The sequence below is a fragment of the Pyxicephalus adspersus genome, chromosome Z (genome assembly GCF_032062135.1).
Source record: "Pyxicephalus adspersus chromosome Z, UCB_Pads_2.0, whole genome shotgun sequence".
Classification (NCBI taxonomy): Eukaryota; Metazoa; Chordata; class Amphibia; order Anura; family Pyxicephalidae; genus Pyxicephalus; species Pyxicephalus adspersus.
The window spans coordinates 85205826-85223276 of NC_092871.1; the positions used below are offsets into that span (position 1 = coordinate 85205826).

Consider the following 17451-nt stretch of genomic DNA (forward strand, 5'->3'; position numbering starts at 1 on the left):
TGCAGACATTGTACAGGAGACGGTCAGAGACTGCAGACATTGTACAGGAGATGGTCAGAGACTGCAGACATTGTACAGGAGACGGTCAGAGACTGTACACATACAAAACACGGTTTGTCGTGATGCATTGGACTGTTGACATGAACCCATATTTTGTCTGTGGTGGTTTGGCAGATCATTTAAAACAAATGCGATGCAATAGACTACAAAGGTCAGGGGGGCCCTCATTGATTTCATTAAAGAAAGCTGTAACCTGATTAGTTGCCTGGGAACTGTAGACAGAACAAAGTTATTGGCACTTCGCTCTTGTTTACAGTAGAAGGCAGTTTGTTTGTTAGACATCTGCGTTCCCTTTATTCCCTCTTCCCCAGTTCTCACATGAGCCAGCGGTTGTTTGTCTTGAAGAAGAAGAAATTTCTGTCCCTGATCTGATGCAGAATATTGTAGGACGAGGGAGAAATGATCACGATGGCGAAGAGAGATACGATCCTGAAGAGTAACCATGACATCCTGCATATGAGAAATAAGGGATTCAATATTGTGTACACTTACTTAGTAAAATATTTTTCATGTGAGCTATATTATATAGCATTGTATCACAAAACACAAAAAAGCTAAAAATCATCAAAAGGGTAAAAAAGAAAAGGAGCACCAAAAGGATGAATCAGTGAAGTGATTAGATCACATTATCTTTTATCATCAATTAAAATCCAACTCGTTATGAAGATAACACAATTCTCCTTCGTCAGGGCTCGATTTCTGTGGATCTAGTAAAATTTTGTGGCACAGCATCTATATATTGATTACATTGTGGGCAATTGAATGCAAAAAAAGCACAAGGGAGAACTAATGGTTGAATCCATTTTATATACCCAAAATGTTGGCACCTGAACACCTCACCTAGCTATTTGGCCAAAGTATGGGGACAAGCCTAAAAATGATTGAATTCAGGAATTTCTAGGTACAGTTACTGCTACATCATACAAAGGCATTGTAGACAATTGTTCTCTTTGGTCTCACCAACTGCAGTGAGCTGTGCATGTGGTATGAGTCCAGTAATAATGTCTATGGAAGGTCAAGGAACCCGTACAACACCCAGCACATAGTAGGAGGCAGCTCTGGTAAGTTGCTGAATGTATTTTATCACAAACTAACAAACTTGAGCTTTGTGATCACAGGTTGGTGAAGACCCTTTTCTGTTCCCCCATGACTGTGCCCCGGGGTACAAGGCCAGCTCCATAAAGACATGGGGTCACCAGTTTGGTGTGGAAGAACTGGAGTGTCCTGCACAGAGCCCTGACCTCAACCCTACTGAACACCTTTAGAATGACTTGGAATGATGAGCCATGTGTTCTCATCCATCAGTACCTGACCTCATCAAAGTCTTTGTATGCTATACTATTTTTATATTCTTAGGAATATATATGTTACTCCATCATACAAAGGCATTGTAGCGAATTGTGCTCTTCCAGCCTTGTGGTCACAGTACCCCGGGGTACAATGCCAGCTCCATAATTACATGGGGTCACCAGTTTGGTGTGGAGGAACTCGAGTGTCCTGCACAGAACCCTGACTTCAACCCTACTGAACACCATTGTGTTAAATTGGAAGACTCATTGCAAACAGGGTTTTCTCATCCAATATTACCACCTGATGACACAAATACTTCTGCTGCATGGGTAAAAAATCCTTGCAGGTGCACGTCAAAATCGTATTGAAAGCCTTCCCAGTAGTAGAGTAGAGGCTGAAGAGTGTAGAGTGGAAACCAAAGCCATGAGGTGGATCAATTCCATTAAGTGGTCCAAAAATTTTAATGGCCATGGTTCTTGGTTGGGGTATCTAACAATCCTTTATAGGTGTAATGGTCAGACATTCACAAAATATGAGTGATTGGATAAGTTATATAACATTTCCTAATGAGTTCTGCCTATATGGGCATAATGACAGATACTGTATCAGTTTTCATAGTATCTGCTCTTCTCTTGAGCTTTTTATGATATTTTCAGGTTTTAAGTACCTATTATTAATATTAGTATTATATTATTATAATTATTAATATTATTATTATTATTATTATTATTAATAATAAAAATAAACAGGATTTATTTAGCACCAACATATTACGCAGCACTATAAATAGGGGTTGCAAATGATAGCTACAGACAGTGGCACAGGAGGAGAGGACCCTTTCCCGAAAAACTTACAATCTAGGAGGTGGGGAAAGTATCACACAATAGGATGGGAGATATGTATTGGTGCGAAGTAGTGATGGTGTCAAAAGACAAAAGAAAACATGTAGTCAAGTTTAAAAAAATGCTTTTTGAGTGCTCTTTTAAATGAGCAGAAAGTAGGGGCAAGCTAAATAGGGCGAGGAAGACCATTCCAGAGAGTCGGGGCAGCTATAGAAAAGTCTTGGAGCCATGTGTGTGATGAGGTTATGAGTGAGGAAGTCATTAGTAGATCATTGGAGGAGCGAAGAGAGCAGCTAGGAGGTTTTTTTTTTTTTTACCAGGTCAGAAAGGTAAGTGGGACAAGAGCTGGAGGGAACAAGGATAGATTTTAAGGCAAATCACTGGAGCTTGAATTTTATTCTAAGGAAGTGGAAATGGAAGCCAATGAAGAGAACTAAAAAGAGATGCAGCATGCATAAATAGGAGGAGTGATGGGAAGGATGGATGAGTCTGGCTGCAGCATTCATAATAGATTGTAGAGGAGAGAGTCGGGTTAGTGGAATACCAGAGAGGAGGAGGTTACAGTAGTCCAGATGAGAGATGATAAGAGCATGTACAAGGAGTTTGGTGGTCTCTGGGGACAGGTAGAGGTGGATTGTGGAGATGTTGTGTAGGTGAAAGAGACAGGACCTGGAAATGTTCTGAATATGGGGGGTAAATGAGAGGGCAGAATAGAAGGTAACATCAAGACAACTTGCCTGAGGGGAGGAAGTATTAAAATTTACCAACAATTTTAGTTGATCCTGGCAAAGCAGGTAGGATGGTAAACCTCACAATGTAAAATCATTCTAACTGGCGCTAAATTTTATGATTTGTTTCACAAAGAATTAATTGATGGCTCTTTAGTACCTCGTCAGTGATTCAGTGCTATTCTCTGATTCTAGAATTTAAAGTAAACCAGTGGACTGGCCAGCTGTTAAGTATGGACACCTCAAAGCTACTTAAAGTAAAATGAAGTTCTTTTACTTATATCAGTTTATTATGATGACTGGCATATTGCAGTTTATTAGGTTGAAACTATCTTGCCTTGACGGTTGTCCTCCCATCAAAAGTAAAGGATTTAATTTGTCCATTCTCCAAAAATACTTTGAGAACATTGGGAATGAGGAGAAGGGGCGGAGAGTCCTTCATCTTCAACATGTCCTAGATGAGACAAAAAAGGAGAATCATCAAATGGTGAGTTTGGCAGAAACAAGGTGCTCACCCAAGTAAGGAATCTCAAATTGATTAGAAAGTATTTCTTTTGTATCAATTACTTTGAATTGTTTTGTTCATTGTAACACGTGATAGGAGTTCAATGTCTCAAGCTCCAAACTACTCCCATGATTTCTCTCTCCTTCTTTCTGACTGCTCTAGGACCCAACCATGTCCTGCTGCAGCCATTATGATATAATTATTCACCCTTTATTATAGAAATAATGAATATTTCTGTTTGATTAGTACATGTCATTCAGTTGGGGTTTATGTCCACATTAATGCTCTTGTTACTTACTGGGTCTGTGTCACCAACAGTAACCAGTTCAGAAAATCGGACCCTGGTTGGGTTGGAACGAAGCTTCTCCTTCTTTGCTGCACTGATAAATGCAGATTTTGGAGACTAAATGAACAGAAGACAATGTATTAATTTCATGCAATTACATACACAAAAAAACTATAATTGGCTTCAAAAATCAGATTTCTAAAAAAATAAATACATAAACTAATAGGTTATCATAAAGAGAATATTTAGATGTCTTGGTTCTTATCTTCTGCTACAGAATGATTAGGCTTTATGTTGCAGAGAAATTTTAAAGGTGTTACCCACTCGTCACCAAAGTAAGGGGACAGTTCTCCACTGATTACTGATGCAAAGAGGGATTTCTCCACTGACCACCAATATAAGAGGAAAGTTCTCCACTGTCCACCCAATGTAAAGGAGCATTTTTGCACTATCGATGTAAAATTAAGTTTCTCCACTGATCTCCAAAGTAAAGCAGTGTTTATCCACTGAACACAAATGTAAGAGGAAAGTTCTCCAATGACTGCCAAGAAAGAGGGGACATTTCCCCACTGACCACTAATATAAGGGAAAAGTTCTTTATTGACCACTAAAACAAGGGTATAGTTCTCAACTGACCAACAATGTAAAAGTAAAGTTTTGCACTGGACACGAATGTAAGAGGAATGTTCTCCACAAACTACCAATGTAAGGGCCAAATTATATTTCTCCACTGATCACCAATGTAAAGTAGTGTTTACCCACTTACCACCAATGTAAAGCAGTGTTTACCCAGTGAATAACAACATAAAGCAGTTTTTACCCACTGATTGCCAATGTAAAGCAGCGTTTACCCACTGATTGCCAATGTAAAGCAACATTTACTCACTGAACACTAAAGTAAAGCAGCATTTATCCAGTGATCACAAATGCAAAGCAGCATTTATCCAGTGATCACAAATGTAAAGCAGCATTTACCCACTGATCACTAACGTTAAGCAGTGTTTACCCACTGAACACCAATGTAAAGCAGTGTTTACCCACTGAACACCAATGTGAAGTAATGTTAACCCAATGAACACCAATGTAAAACAGTGTTTACCCACTGATCACAAACCTTAAGCAGTGTTTACCCACTTAACACCAATGTAAAGCAGCATTTACTCACTGAACTCACTTCACCAATGTAAAGCAATGTTTGTTCACTAAACACCAACACAAAGCAGCGTTTAACCACTGACCACCAACGTAAAGCAGTGTTTCTCAACTGATCACCAATAGAAATCAGTGTTTACCCACTGATCACCAATGTTAAGCAGTGTTTACCCACTGAACACCAACGTAAAGTAGTGTTTACTCACTGAACACCAATGTAAAACAGTGTTTACCCACTGAACACCAATGCAAAACAGTGTTAACGCAATGAACACCAATGTAAAGAAGTGTTTACCCACTAAACACCGATGTAAAGCAATGTTTACCCACTGAACACCAACGTAAAGCAGGGTTTACTAACTGAACACAAATGTAAAGCAGTGTTTACCCACTGAACAGCAATGTAAAGCAGCTTATACTCACTGAACACCAAGGTAAAGCAGCGTGTACTCACTGAACACCAATGTAAGGCAATGTTTGTTCACTAAACACCAACACAAACACAAAGCAACGTTTATCCACTGACCACCAAAGTAAAGCTGTGTTTACCCACTGATCGCTAATGTAAAGCAGTGTTCACCTACTGAACAACAACATAAAGTAGTTTTTACCCACTGACCGCCAATGCAAAGCAGTGGTTACCCACTGATTGCCAATGTAAAGCAGCATTTACTCACTGAACACTAAAGTAAAGCAGCGTTTATCCAGTGATCACAAATGTAAAGCAGCGTTTACCCACTGAACACCAATATAAGCAGTGTTTACCCACTTAACACCAATATAAGCAGTGTTTACCCACTTAACACCAATGTAAAGAAGCATTTACTCACTGAACACCAATGTAAAGCAATGTTTGTTCACTAAACACCAACACAAAGCAGCGTTTATCCACTGACAACCAACGTAAAGCAATGTTTCTCAACTGATCACCAATAGAAAGCAGTGTTTACCCACTGATCACCAATGTTAAACAGTGTTTACCCACTGAACACCAATGTAAAGCAGTGTTTACCCACTGAACACTAATGTAAAACAGTGTTAACCAAAGGAACACCAATGTAACACTGAACACTAATGTAAAAAAGTGTTAACCAAAGGAACACCAATGTAAAGCAGTGTTTACCCACTGAACACCAATGTAAAGCAATGTTTACCCATTGAACACCAACGTAAAGCAGGGTTTACTCACTGAACACCAATGTAAAGCAGTGTTTACCCACTGAAAAGCAATGTAAAGCAGCTTGTACTCACTGAACACCAATGTAAACCAGCGTGTACTCACTGAACACCAATGTAAAGCAAAGTTTGTTCACTAAACACCAACACAAAGCAACGTTTATCCACTGACCACCAAAGTAAACCAGTGTTTACCCATTGATGGCCAATGTGAAGCAGCATTTACCCACTGATTGCCAATGTAAAGCAGTATTTACCCACTGATCGCCAATGTAAAGCAGCATTTACTCACTGATTTCCAAAGTAAAGCAGTGTTTACCAACTGAACACCATTGTAAAGTATTGTTACCCAATGAACACCAATGTAAAGCAGTGTTTACCCACTGACCACCAACCTTAAGCAGTGTTTATCAACTGAACACCAATACAAAGGAGCATTTACCCACTGACCACCAACATAAAGTAGTGTTTACCCACTGAATACCAATGTAAAGCAGCGTGTACTCACTATACACCAAATTAAAGCAACGTTTGTTCACTAAACACCAACACAAAGCAACATTTATCCACTGACCACCAAAGTAAAGCAGTGTTTACCCACTGAACACCCATGTAATGCAGTGTTTACACACTGGGCGCCAATGTAAAGTAGCATTTAACCACTGGTCGTCAATGTAAAGCAGCGTTTACCCACTGATCGCCAATGTAAAGCAGTGTTTACCCACTGATCGCCAATGTAAAGCAGCATTTACTCACTGATTGCTAATGTAAAGCAACATTTACTCACTGAACACAAACGTAAACCAGTGTTTATCCACTGATCATCAATGTAAAACAGCGTTTACCTACTAATCACCAACTTTAAGCAATGTTTACCCACTGAACACCATGTAAAGCAGTGTTTACCCACTGATGGCCAATGTAAAGCAACATTTACTCACTGATTGCCAAAGTAAAGCAGTGTTTACCCACTGAACACCATTGTAAAGTACTGTTACCCAATGAACACCAATGTAAAGCAGTGTTTACCCACTGATCACCAACGGAAAGCAGTGTTTACCCACTGAACACCAATGTAAAGCAGTGTTTACCCACTGACCACCAACCTTAAGCAGTGTTTATCAACTCAACACCAACACAAAGGAGCGTTTACCCACTGACCACCAACGTAAAGCAGTGTTTTAGCAATGTTAGTCGCCAATGTAAAGCATCATTTACCCACTGGTTGCCAATGGAAAGCCACCACCAAAGTAAAGCAGTGTTTACCCACTGATCGCCAATGTAAAGCAGCATTTACTCACTGATCGCCAATGTAAAGCAGCATTTACTCCCTGATTGCCAATGTAAAGCAACATTTCCTCACTGAACACAAACGTAAAGCAATGTTTATCCACTGATCACCAATGTAAAGCAGCATTTACCCACGGATCACCAACGTTAAGCAATGTTTACTCACTGAACACCAATGTAAATCAGTGTTTACCCACTAAACACCAATATAAAGCAGCGTTAACCCAATGAACACTAATGTAAAGCAGTGTTAACCCACTGAACACCAATGTAAAGCAGTGTTTACCCACTGAACACCAATATAAAGCAGTGTTTACCCACTGACCACTAATGTAAAAGAGTGTTTACCCACTGAACACCAACGTTAAGCAGTGATTACCCACCTAACACCAATGCAAAGCAGTGTTTACCCACTGAACACAATGTAAACCAGCATTGACTCACTGAAAAACAATGTAAAGCAAAATTTACACACTGAACACCAATTTTAAGCAGTGTTTACCCACTGAACACCATTGTAAAGCAGTGTTTACCCACTGAACTCCAATGTATAGCAGTGTCTACCCACTGAACACCAATGTAAAGCAATGTTTGTTCACTAAACACCATCACAAAGCAGTGTTTATCCACTGATTACCAATGTAAAGCAATGTTTACCCACTGATCACCAACGTTAAGCAATGTTTACCCACTGATCACCAACATTAAGCAATGTTTACCCACTGAACACCAATGTAAAGCAGTGTTTACCCACTGAACACCAATGTAAAGCAGTGTTTACCCACTAAACACCAATGTAAAGCAGTGTTATCCCAATGAACACCAATGTAAAGCCGTATTTACCAACTGATCACCAATGTAAAGCACTGTTTACCCACTGAACACCAACCTTAAGAAGTGTTTACCCACTAAACACCAATGAAAAGCAGTGTTTACCCACTGAACACCAATGTAAACCAGTGTTTACCCACTAAACACCAATGTAAAGCAGTGTTAACCCAATGAACACCAATGTAAAGCCGTATTTACCAACTGATCACCAATGTAAAGCAGTGTTTACCCACTGATAACCAACCTTAAGCAGTGTTTACCCACTAAACACCAATGAAAAGCAGTGTTCACCCACTGACCACCAACGTAAAGCAGTGTTTGTCAACTGATCACCAATAGAAAGTAATGTTTACTCACTGATCATCAAGGTTAAGCAGTGTTTACTCACTGAACAACGATGTAATGCAGTGTTTACCCACTGAACACACATGTAAAGCAGTGTTAACCCAATGAACACCAATGAAAAGCAGTCTTTACCCACTGAACACTAATGTAAAACAGTGTTTACCCACTGAACACCAAGTTTAAGTTTAAACAGTGTTTACCCACTAAACACCAATGTAAAGTAGTGTTTACCCACAGAACACCAATGTAGAGCAGTGTTTACCCACTGAACACCAATGTTAGGCAATGTTTACCCACTGAACACCAACGTTAAACAGTGTTTACCCACTGAACACCAATGTAAAGTAGTGTTTACCTACTGAACACCAATGTAAATCAGTGTTTACCCACTGAACACCAATGTTAGGCAGTGTTTACCCAATGCACACCAATGTAAAGCAGTGATTATCCACTGAACACAATGTAAACAAGCATTTACTCACTGAACAAGAATGTAAAGCAATGTTTACACAATGAACACCAACGTTAAGCAGTGTTTACCCACTGAACACCAATGTAAAGCAATGATTGTTCACTAAACACCATCACAAAGCAGTGTTTAGCCACCGACCACCAACGTAAAGCAGTGTTTACCCACTGAACACCAATGTAAAGCTGTGTTAACCCACTGAACACCAATGTAAATCTGTGTTAACCCACTGAACACCAATGTAAAGCAGTGTTTACCTACTGAACACCAATGTAAAGCAGCGTTTGCACTCTGAACACCAATGTAAAGCAATGTTTACCCACTGGTCGCCAACGTAAAGCAGCATTTACCCACTGATCGCCAATGTAAAACAGTGTTTACTTACTGATCGCCAATGTAAAGCAGCGTTTACCCAGCAGCGTTTACCCACTGAACACCCATGTTAGGCAGTGTTACCCAATGAACACCAATGTAAAGCAGTGTTTACCCACTGAACACCAATGTAAAGCAGTGTTTACCCACTGAACACTAATGTAAAGCAATGTTTGTTCACTAAACACCAACACGAGCATATTTTTCTATTATCACCAAAGTAAGGGAAAAGATCTCCACTGACCACTAAGGTAAAGCAGCGTTTACCCACTGAACAGCAATGTAAAGCAGTGTTTACCCACGGGACACCATTGTAAAGCAGTGTTTACCCACTGAACACCAATGTAAAGGAGTGTTTACCACTGAACACCAATGTAAAGCAGCATTTACCCACTGATTACTAGCATTAGGCAGTGTTTACCCACTGAACAGCAAGGTAAAGCAGCATTTACCCACTGAACACCAATGTAAAGCAACATTTACCCACTGATCACCAATGTAAAGCAGCATTTACCAACTGATCACCAACGTAAGGCAGTGTTTACCCACTGAACACCAATGTAAAGCAGTGTTTACTCACTGAACACCAATGTAAAGCTGTGTTTGCCCATTATTCACTAGCGTAAAGCAGCATTTACCCACTGAACACCAATGTAAAGCAACATTTTTCCCACTGAACACCAATGTAAAGCAGTGTTTACCCACTGATCACCAATGTAAAGCAGCATTTACCTGCTGATCCCCAACGTAAGGCAATGTTTACCCATTGAACACAAATGTAAAGCAGGATTTACCCGCTGAACACCAATATAAAGCAGCGTTTACTCACTGAACAACAATGTAAAGCAGCGTTTTCCCACTGATCACCAATGTAAGAACACTTCTCTATTATCACCAAAGTAAGGGGAGAGATCTTCACTGACCACCAATGTAAGAATTACATTTCTTCACTGTCTACCAACTGAAACTGACATTTCCACCCTGACCATCAAATCAAAAAGATCATTTCTCTGCCGACCACCAATATAAATGGAAAGCTCTCCACTGGCCACCACAGTAAACAGCATATTTTTCTATGACCGCCAAGCTAAGGGGATCACCATTGTAAGAGGGTATATTTCCACTCCCATCAAGACATTTATATTGATATCTGAATAATTATGGTGTTGGTTTTAAATACTTGACATGCCATATTCTTATTTTTAAGACAGTTTATTAATCATGTTATTTACCTGCCTGTACACAGGTAATAATTTGTAATAATATTTTTTTCAGATTAATATTTTAGCTTCGATTCCCAGAGACCTTTCAGGGTTCTTTTAGGATCCAACTGACTAACATCGGCCTCAACATCATGATGAAGGGATAATACTAAAAATGTGCAGTAAAACAAAAGCCCATCACTTACCTGGTGAGGTTGTAGAACTGTCAATGTGATGGACTCCTTTGCATTCCTGCAACCAAAGCAAAAAAAAAAAATACATGCACCATATTCCACTTTAAAGGGCTGTATAATGTAATGTACATCATCAATTCCAATCTACAAACCCTAAAAAGAAGAAGAATTGAGCCAAAGTACTTATAAAGAGATTTTATAAAATGGCTGATAACAAATCTGGACCAAAATTTTATTTTGCATTGCAATTATATTTGCATCATATAAAGGCTAAACCTTGGAACAAGTCAACATTTATGGGCAAGTATTCTTGAATACTTGGTGTACTTTGTGTTTTCTTGCAAATCTGTGCATTAATCCAGTGTGTATTATTACTTAATGCAGGAACTTCCAGTCACTGCTGCTCTCTCTTCTTGTGCAGCGTGACTGGTCTTGTCTCTGCCCTCTTCTATGTTTTCTGCAAGCATACTGTAATGGGTGAGTCCTTTAGACCAGCGGTCCGTGAAAAAATTTTGGTTGTCTGCAAAAAAATTTGGACATTCTGCAAAAAATCATTTTCATCTGTCACGCCAATTAAAACTTGATACCGGTCTCGGCTTGAAATAAATACAGCTCTCCGTCTTGAAGTGACGTTATTGGAGCCAAAAATTCATAAACTTCTTTCAAACAAGCAGAAACAAATATGACACTAAAAATGTATAATACTTAAATAGGAAATTATTTTGTAATAAATAAACTAACTTTAATATTTTGTTACAGTTAAACAAGCTTTAAAGATTTTGGTATATTTAATAGGTGCATTTCATATTAATAAAATAGAAGTTCTCTGATCATTATTTTACCAATGTATTTATCTTTTAAAAAAAATTCATATTAATGGTCTTCGGGATTTAAAATTATGAATTTATGTCCTATAGGTCCGAATGGTTGGTGACAGCTGCTCTATACTCCTCCCACTGCTTTGCTTCCTGCATACAGCACAATGTCACCTATACATTTTAAAATATGCAGGTTTCTAATATCATTTATTTCCCACATTCTCATATTCTCTCATATTTCCACACAAAAACTAAAGACCCTTTTATACCAGAGGGGGCATTTCATTATCCACTTGTCATCATAATGTTTACTCAACACTTTACCTGCACTTTATGACTTCCATTCAATAGGCCTCTAGTAAATCCCACGGCTGCAACTGAAGCAATAGGAGTGAAGACGCCTGGCAAGCTGACCAGCAGCTCCTCTACAGTTACAGCTGTTACTGGGGCTATAATAAAGGCTCATTTTCATACGGCCAGCATTCCCACTAGGAGCCCGACTACCCCTGCTTCTATGGAAAAGGTATCTCTCTCCATGACTTCTTCTGTAATAGGTGAGGATGACTGGGACTGGAGGGCTCATCATAGGCTTCCAGGCGATGCAGATCTCCATACAGCAGGTTACAACTACCATGCTTACGTTGCAAAATGCCTGTTCCAATCTTACTACGCAAGGGGCAACCCACAGTACCATACTAGAAAGACAGGAAGCTCAACCTAATATGTTATTTCTACTCCAATATGATGCAGAAAATCGTAGCAGGCGCAACAATATTTGCATACGGGGGCTTCCAGAATCTGTTCCTAACTCGGGTCTCCATTCTACAGTTTGCTCTATTTTTGCTTCACTGTTAGGGGCACCCTCGAATGTGGACCTAGCGATTGATAGAGTCCGCAGGACATTAGGCCCACGGAGTAAAGATCCCCAGCGACCGAGGGATGTGCTTTGCAGGATTGATTTTTACAGGACCAATGAAATAATATGGCCAAAGCTAGAGATGCAGAGCCCATTGAATATGCAGGGGCACGCCTTCAATTGCTATCAGATTTGTCCATTTTCACACTGGATCAACGGCATGCTCTCAAGCCTTTACTTGCGGTTCTGAAAAAAAGAAATATGCCCAATAGATGGGGTTATCCATTTCACTTGATTATACGCAAAGGGGGCAAAAATCATATCCTTCGATCTCCTACAGAACTTCCTCAGTTATAGGTTGACTAGTATATAACTACCTATTTAAAGTCCCGGCAGCTTCTTTTGGATCTTTGATTGCTCCATGCTTGTTTTTTTTTCTTTTTCCATGGTCTTTTATTGATGTTCTTTATATGCTATATTATGTTGGTTTGATATTTTTTGCATATATTTGGCCTCACGGATTGCCCCGGGCAGGATTAGATTTGATTGTTCACCTCCTCCCGCCACAGACCGACACTTTCCCCCACATAGGCCCACTGTCTATTTCAGAGGGTAATTTGGGACTTTTTGATCCTACCTTAGTTTTCATCCCACACGCGAGAAGTTAGCCTGTCTCGCCTGTCTGGTGACTCCTTTTCCGTTCCTAATCCTTCCTTGTCGTCACCCACTAGACATTCTCTAATTTTGAAATTTCAATCTCTCAACACCAAGGGCCTTATTAGTCACAAGAAGTGTTACCAACTATTATATGCCCAATATAAAGGTAGAATACAAATATTATTTTTTCAGGAGACCCATTTCCAAACAAACCAGATCCCATCTCTCTGTAACCATTACTATCCTATTAGGTTCCACAGTTCTAACCCTGATTCAAAAATGAAAGGAGTCTCTATAGCATTCCATAAATCTCTACCAGTTCAAATCATTGATACCTATTCTGGCCCACAGGGCAGAGATTTAATCCTGAAAATTTCCGTATGGGACAGCAAGTTTATTATCACTTCCTTTTATGTACCTAATCAGCATTTCTCAATATTTGCAAATCTTAAAAGGAGTGGCTGAAGGCACTATCATAGTGGGAGACGATCTAAACTTTGTACTTGACCCCTGGCTTGATACGTCCATGGGAAAACCTCCATCTCCTACTCTAAATTAAACTCTTTCCATTCCAAACTGTATGAGCTTAGGTTGATGGACATTTGGCACACACTTCACCCAAGCACTAGGGACCATACTTTTAATTCCCACCTGCACTCGATGAATTCCCACATTGACTATATACTAGTGAGTCACCCAGCACTTGATTGGCACCCAACTGCCTCTATAGATTCCTGCCCGAGGTCTGATCACTCAAAATCTGAGATCCTTAATATTACGCTAGATTCTAACCAAATGTCATCTCTTGGAGCAAACACTTCTTTTAAAATATGCAAAGAGGCGATTAGATATTTAGGTGTGATGATAACCTCCAACCCCTCTAGGTTCCCCTACAATTACTCCCCCCTTTATAGTAAACTCCAATCTGAACTCCAGAAATATACCTCTCTACTACTCAAGTCAACACTGCACCGGTCAACACTCTTAAAATGGATATACTTCCAAAGTTAATGTATCTGTTTCTAACAGTCCCAATCTCTATACCAGCCAACTATTTACATAACTTGCAGTCTAGTGCGCCATTTTTTTGTGGCGGTCGAGGCCCCCCCAGTTGGCCATTCGTATATTGGCCAAACCGAAGGTCAAAGGGGGGTAGGGGTTCCTGATATTATGTTTTATTATCGGGCATTGGTCTTAGTGCGAGTGGTGGATTGGTTCCATAATAGTGACTCTAAAGAATGGGTGAGGATAGAAAACTCTCTTCCACCAATTGACCTTAAGTCCATACCTTGGGTGGATTGTTCCCTTTAATCTCAGACTGCCCCATTGCCTAAGCTCACCTCTGATCTCCTACACATTTGAAATGTTTCTATTAGATCAGGCTCTTTATCTACAAAACCTGGCCCCATGATACCTTTATTTGATAGTCTGGCATTCCTGCCAGCCATGGGTACATCTCACTTTCTATCCTGGTCGGGCGAGGATGACCGATATCGTAAGGATATATTGCTCAATGGCCAGGTTCCTCCTCTGGATCCTCCTCTCCTCCCTGAATATACCCAATATTGGTAGGATGCTTTTGTGGTTTTAAAACTCGATACCGATCTCGGCTTGAAATAAAAACAGCCCCCTGTCTTGCAGTAACGTTATTGGAGCCAAAAATTCTTAAACTTATTTCAAACAAGCAGAAACAAATATCACACTAAAAATGTGTAATACTTAAATAAGCAATTATTGTGTAATAATTAAACTAACTTTAATAATTTTGTTACAATTAAACAAGCTTTAAAGATTTTGTTATGATTACATAAGCATTAAAAATGTTGTTATATTTAAAAGGGGCATTTCATATTAAAAAAATGGAAGTTCTCTGATCATCATTTTACCAATGTATTTATTTTTAAAAAAAATTCATATTAATGGTCTTCAGGATTTAAAATTATGAATTTAGTGGTCCATGATTTCCGAAAGGTTGGCGACCGCTGCTCTAGACTCCTCCCACTGCTTTGCTTCCTGCATACAGCACAATGTCACCTATACATTTAAAACACACAGGTTTCCAATATCATTTATTTCCCACATTCTCATATTCTCTCATATTCCCACACAAAAACTAAAGACCCTTTTATACCAGAGAGCGCTTTTCACTATCCACTTGTCATCATAATGTTTACTCAATTCTTTTCCCGCACTTTAGGACTTCCATGCAATGGGCCTCTAGTAAATCCTACGGCTGTAACTGAAGCAATAGGAGTGCAGACGCCCGGCAAGCTGACCAGAAGATTCTCTACAGTTACAGCTGTTATTGGGGCTATATTAAAGGCTCATCTTCATACGGCCAGCATTCCCACCCAGAGCCCGACTATCCCTGCTTCTATGGAAAACGTATCTCTCTCCATGAATTCTTCTGTAACAAGTGAGGATGACTGGGACTGGAGGGCTCATCTTAGGGCCCTAACCACTAGATATGATTTAGAACAAAGTATTGGCAGGCTGGAAATAAGCTGTAAATCAGAGTTCCAGACTATGCAGCGCTCTATACAGCAAGTTAAAGTTACCACGCTTACGTTGCAAAATGCCTGTTCCAATCTTACTACTATTTGATCTCCTACGGATCTTCCTCAGTTATTGATGGATTTGGAGCTTCCTCCTGTTACTCTATTGGAATGGCCATCAGCAATGCCTTCCCTATATAGAAGCCCCTCTGCAGCTTCTTCCTACCCTGTGCAACATCTCTTACTTTCTACACCTTTTATACCTCCAGAAGCCGTAGCGGATCGTATGGCTGGTACTGGCCTCCAGCAAGAACCATGCCCTTCATGACATCTTTAAATCCTGCTGAAAACATCTCAATTTTACTTTGGACATTTGGGTTCCAGTATTGGTAGATATGCCTTATTTGATATCTGTATATATTTTTTGGTTCCTTAATATATCTCTCCACTGGCATCCTAGAAATTTAATAGAGCCTTGAGTTGGCATTTCAACTGCCAATCTATTGAGCGAATATTATTGAGGATACCAGTGAATAGATGTTATGTAATATGCCCCATCCTCTTCCCCTACATGCTTTGGTAGGCCTTGGGCCCACCTGATTCGTGTGCATGATGGGGTCAAGGTTGACTAGTATATACCTACCTATTTAAAGTCCCAGAAGCTTCTCTTGGAACTCTGATTTTATTTCTGTTGCTCCTTTTTTTTCTTTTTCTTTCTATTTTCATGGTCTTATATTGATGTTGTTTATATGCTATATGATGTTGGTTTAATATTTTTTGCATATATTTGGCCCTTACGGATTCCCTCGGGCACGATTAAATTTGATTGTTCACCTTCTCCCGCCACAGACTGACACTTTCCCCCACATAGACCCACTGTTCATTTCGGCCCACATGCAAGAAGTTAGCCCATCTCGCTTGTCTGGTGACCCCTTTCCCTTTTCTTATCCTCATGTCGCCACCCACTACACATTTTCAAATTTTGAAATTTCGATTTCTCAACAAGCGTTCCCAACTATTATATGCCCAACATAAAGCTGGAATACAAATATTATTTTTTCAGGAGACCCATTTCCAGACAAACCAAATCCCATCTCTCTGTAACCGTTACTATCCAATTTGGTTCCATAGTTCTAACTCTGATTCTACTTGACCCCCGGCTTGATACATCCATGGGAAAACCTCCATCTCCTACTCTAAATTGAACTCTTTCCGATCCAAACTGTATGAGGTTAGGTTGATGGACATTTGGCGTACACTTCACCCAAGCACTAGGGACTATACTTTTAATTCTCACCCGCACTCGATGAATTCCCACATTGACTATATACTAGTGAGTCACCCAACACTTGATTGGCACCCAACTGCCTCTATAGATTCCTGCCCGAGGTCTGACCAAAATCTGAGATCCTTAATATTACGCTAGATACTAACCAAATGTCATCTCTTGGAGCAAACACTTTTTTTTTAAATATGCAAAGAGGTGATTAGATTTTTAGGTGTGATGATAACCTCCAACCCCTCTAATTTGTTCTCCCACAATTACTCCCCCCTTTATAGTAAACTCCAATCTGAACTCCAGAAATATACCTCTCTACCGCTGGGTTGGTTTGCACGGGTCAGCACTCTTAAAATGGATAAACTTCCAAAGTTATTGTATCTGTTTCTAACAGTCCCAATCTCTATAACGGCCAATTACTTACGTAAATTGCAGTCTAGTTCGCCATTTTTTGTGGCGGTCGAGGCGGCCCCGGTTGGCATTTCGTACATTGGCCAAACCGAAGGTCAGAGGGCAGTAGGGGTTCCTGATATTATGTTTTATAATCGGGCATTGGTCTTCGTCGGAGTGGTGGATTGGTTCCATAATAGTGACTCTAAAGAAT

At 39.8% G+C, this 17451-nt stretch overlaps 1 protein-coding gene across 1 annotated transcript in view; it reads right to left on the minus strand.

Moving 5' to 3' along the window:
* FRMPD3 (FERM and PDZ domain containing 3) overlaps positions 1-17451 on the minus strand; it is a 73194-nt gene that overhangs the window by 29116 nt on the left and 26627 nt on the right. Inside the window, exons 5-8 of the mRNA XM_072429954.1 lie at positions 10755-10800; positions 3724-3828; positions 3258-3374; positions 379-510 (exon numbers count right to left, since the gene is read on the minus strand). Of these exons, the coding sequence (XP_072286055.1) occupies positions 379-510; positions 3258-3374; positions 3724-3828; positions 10755-10800 (400 nt within the window). The remainder of the gene's footprint in view (positions 1-378; positions 511-3257; positions 3375-3723; positions 3829-10754; positions 10801-17451) is intronic.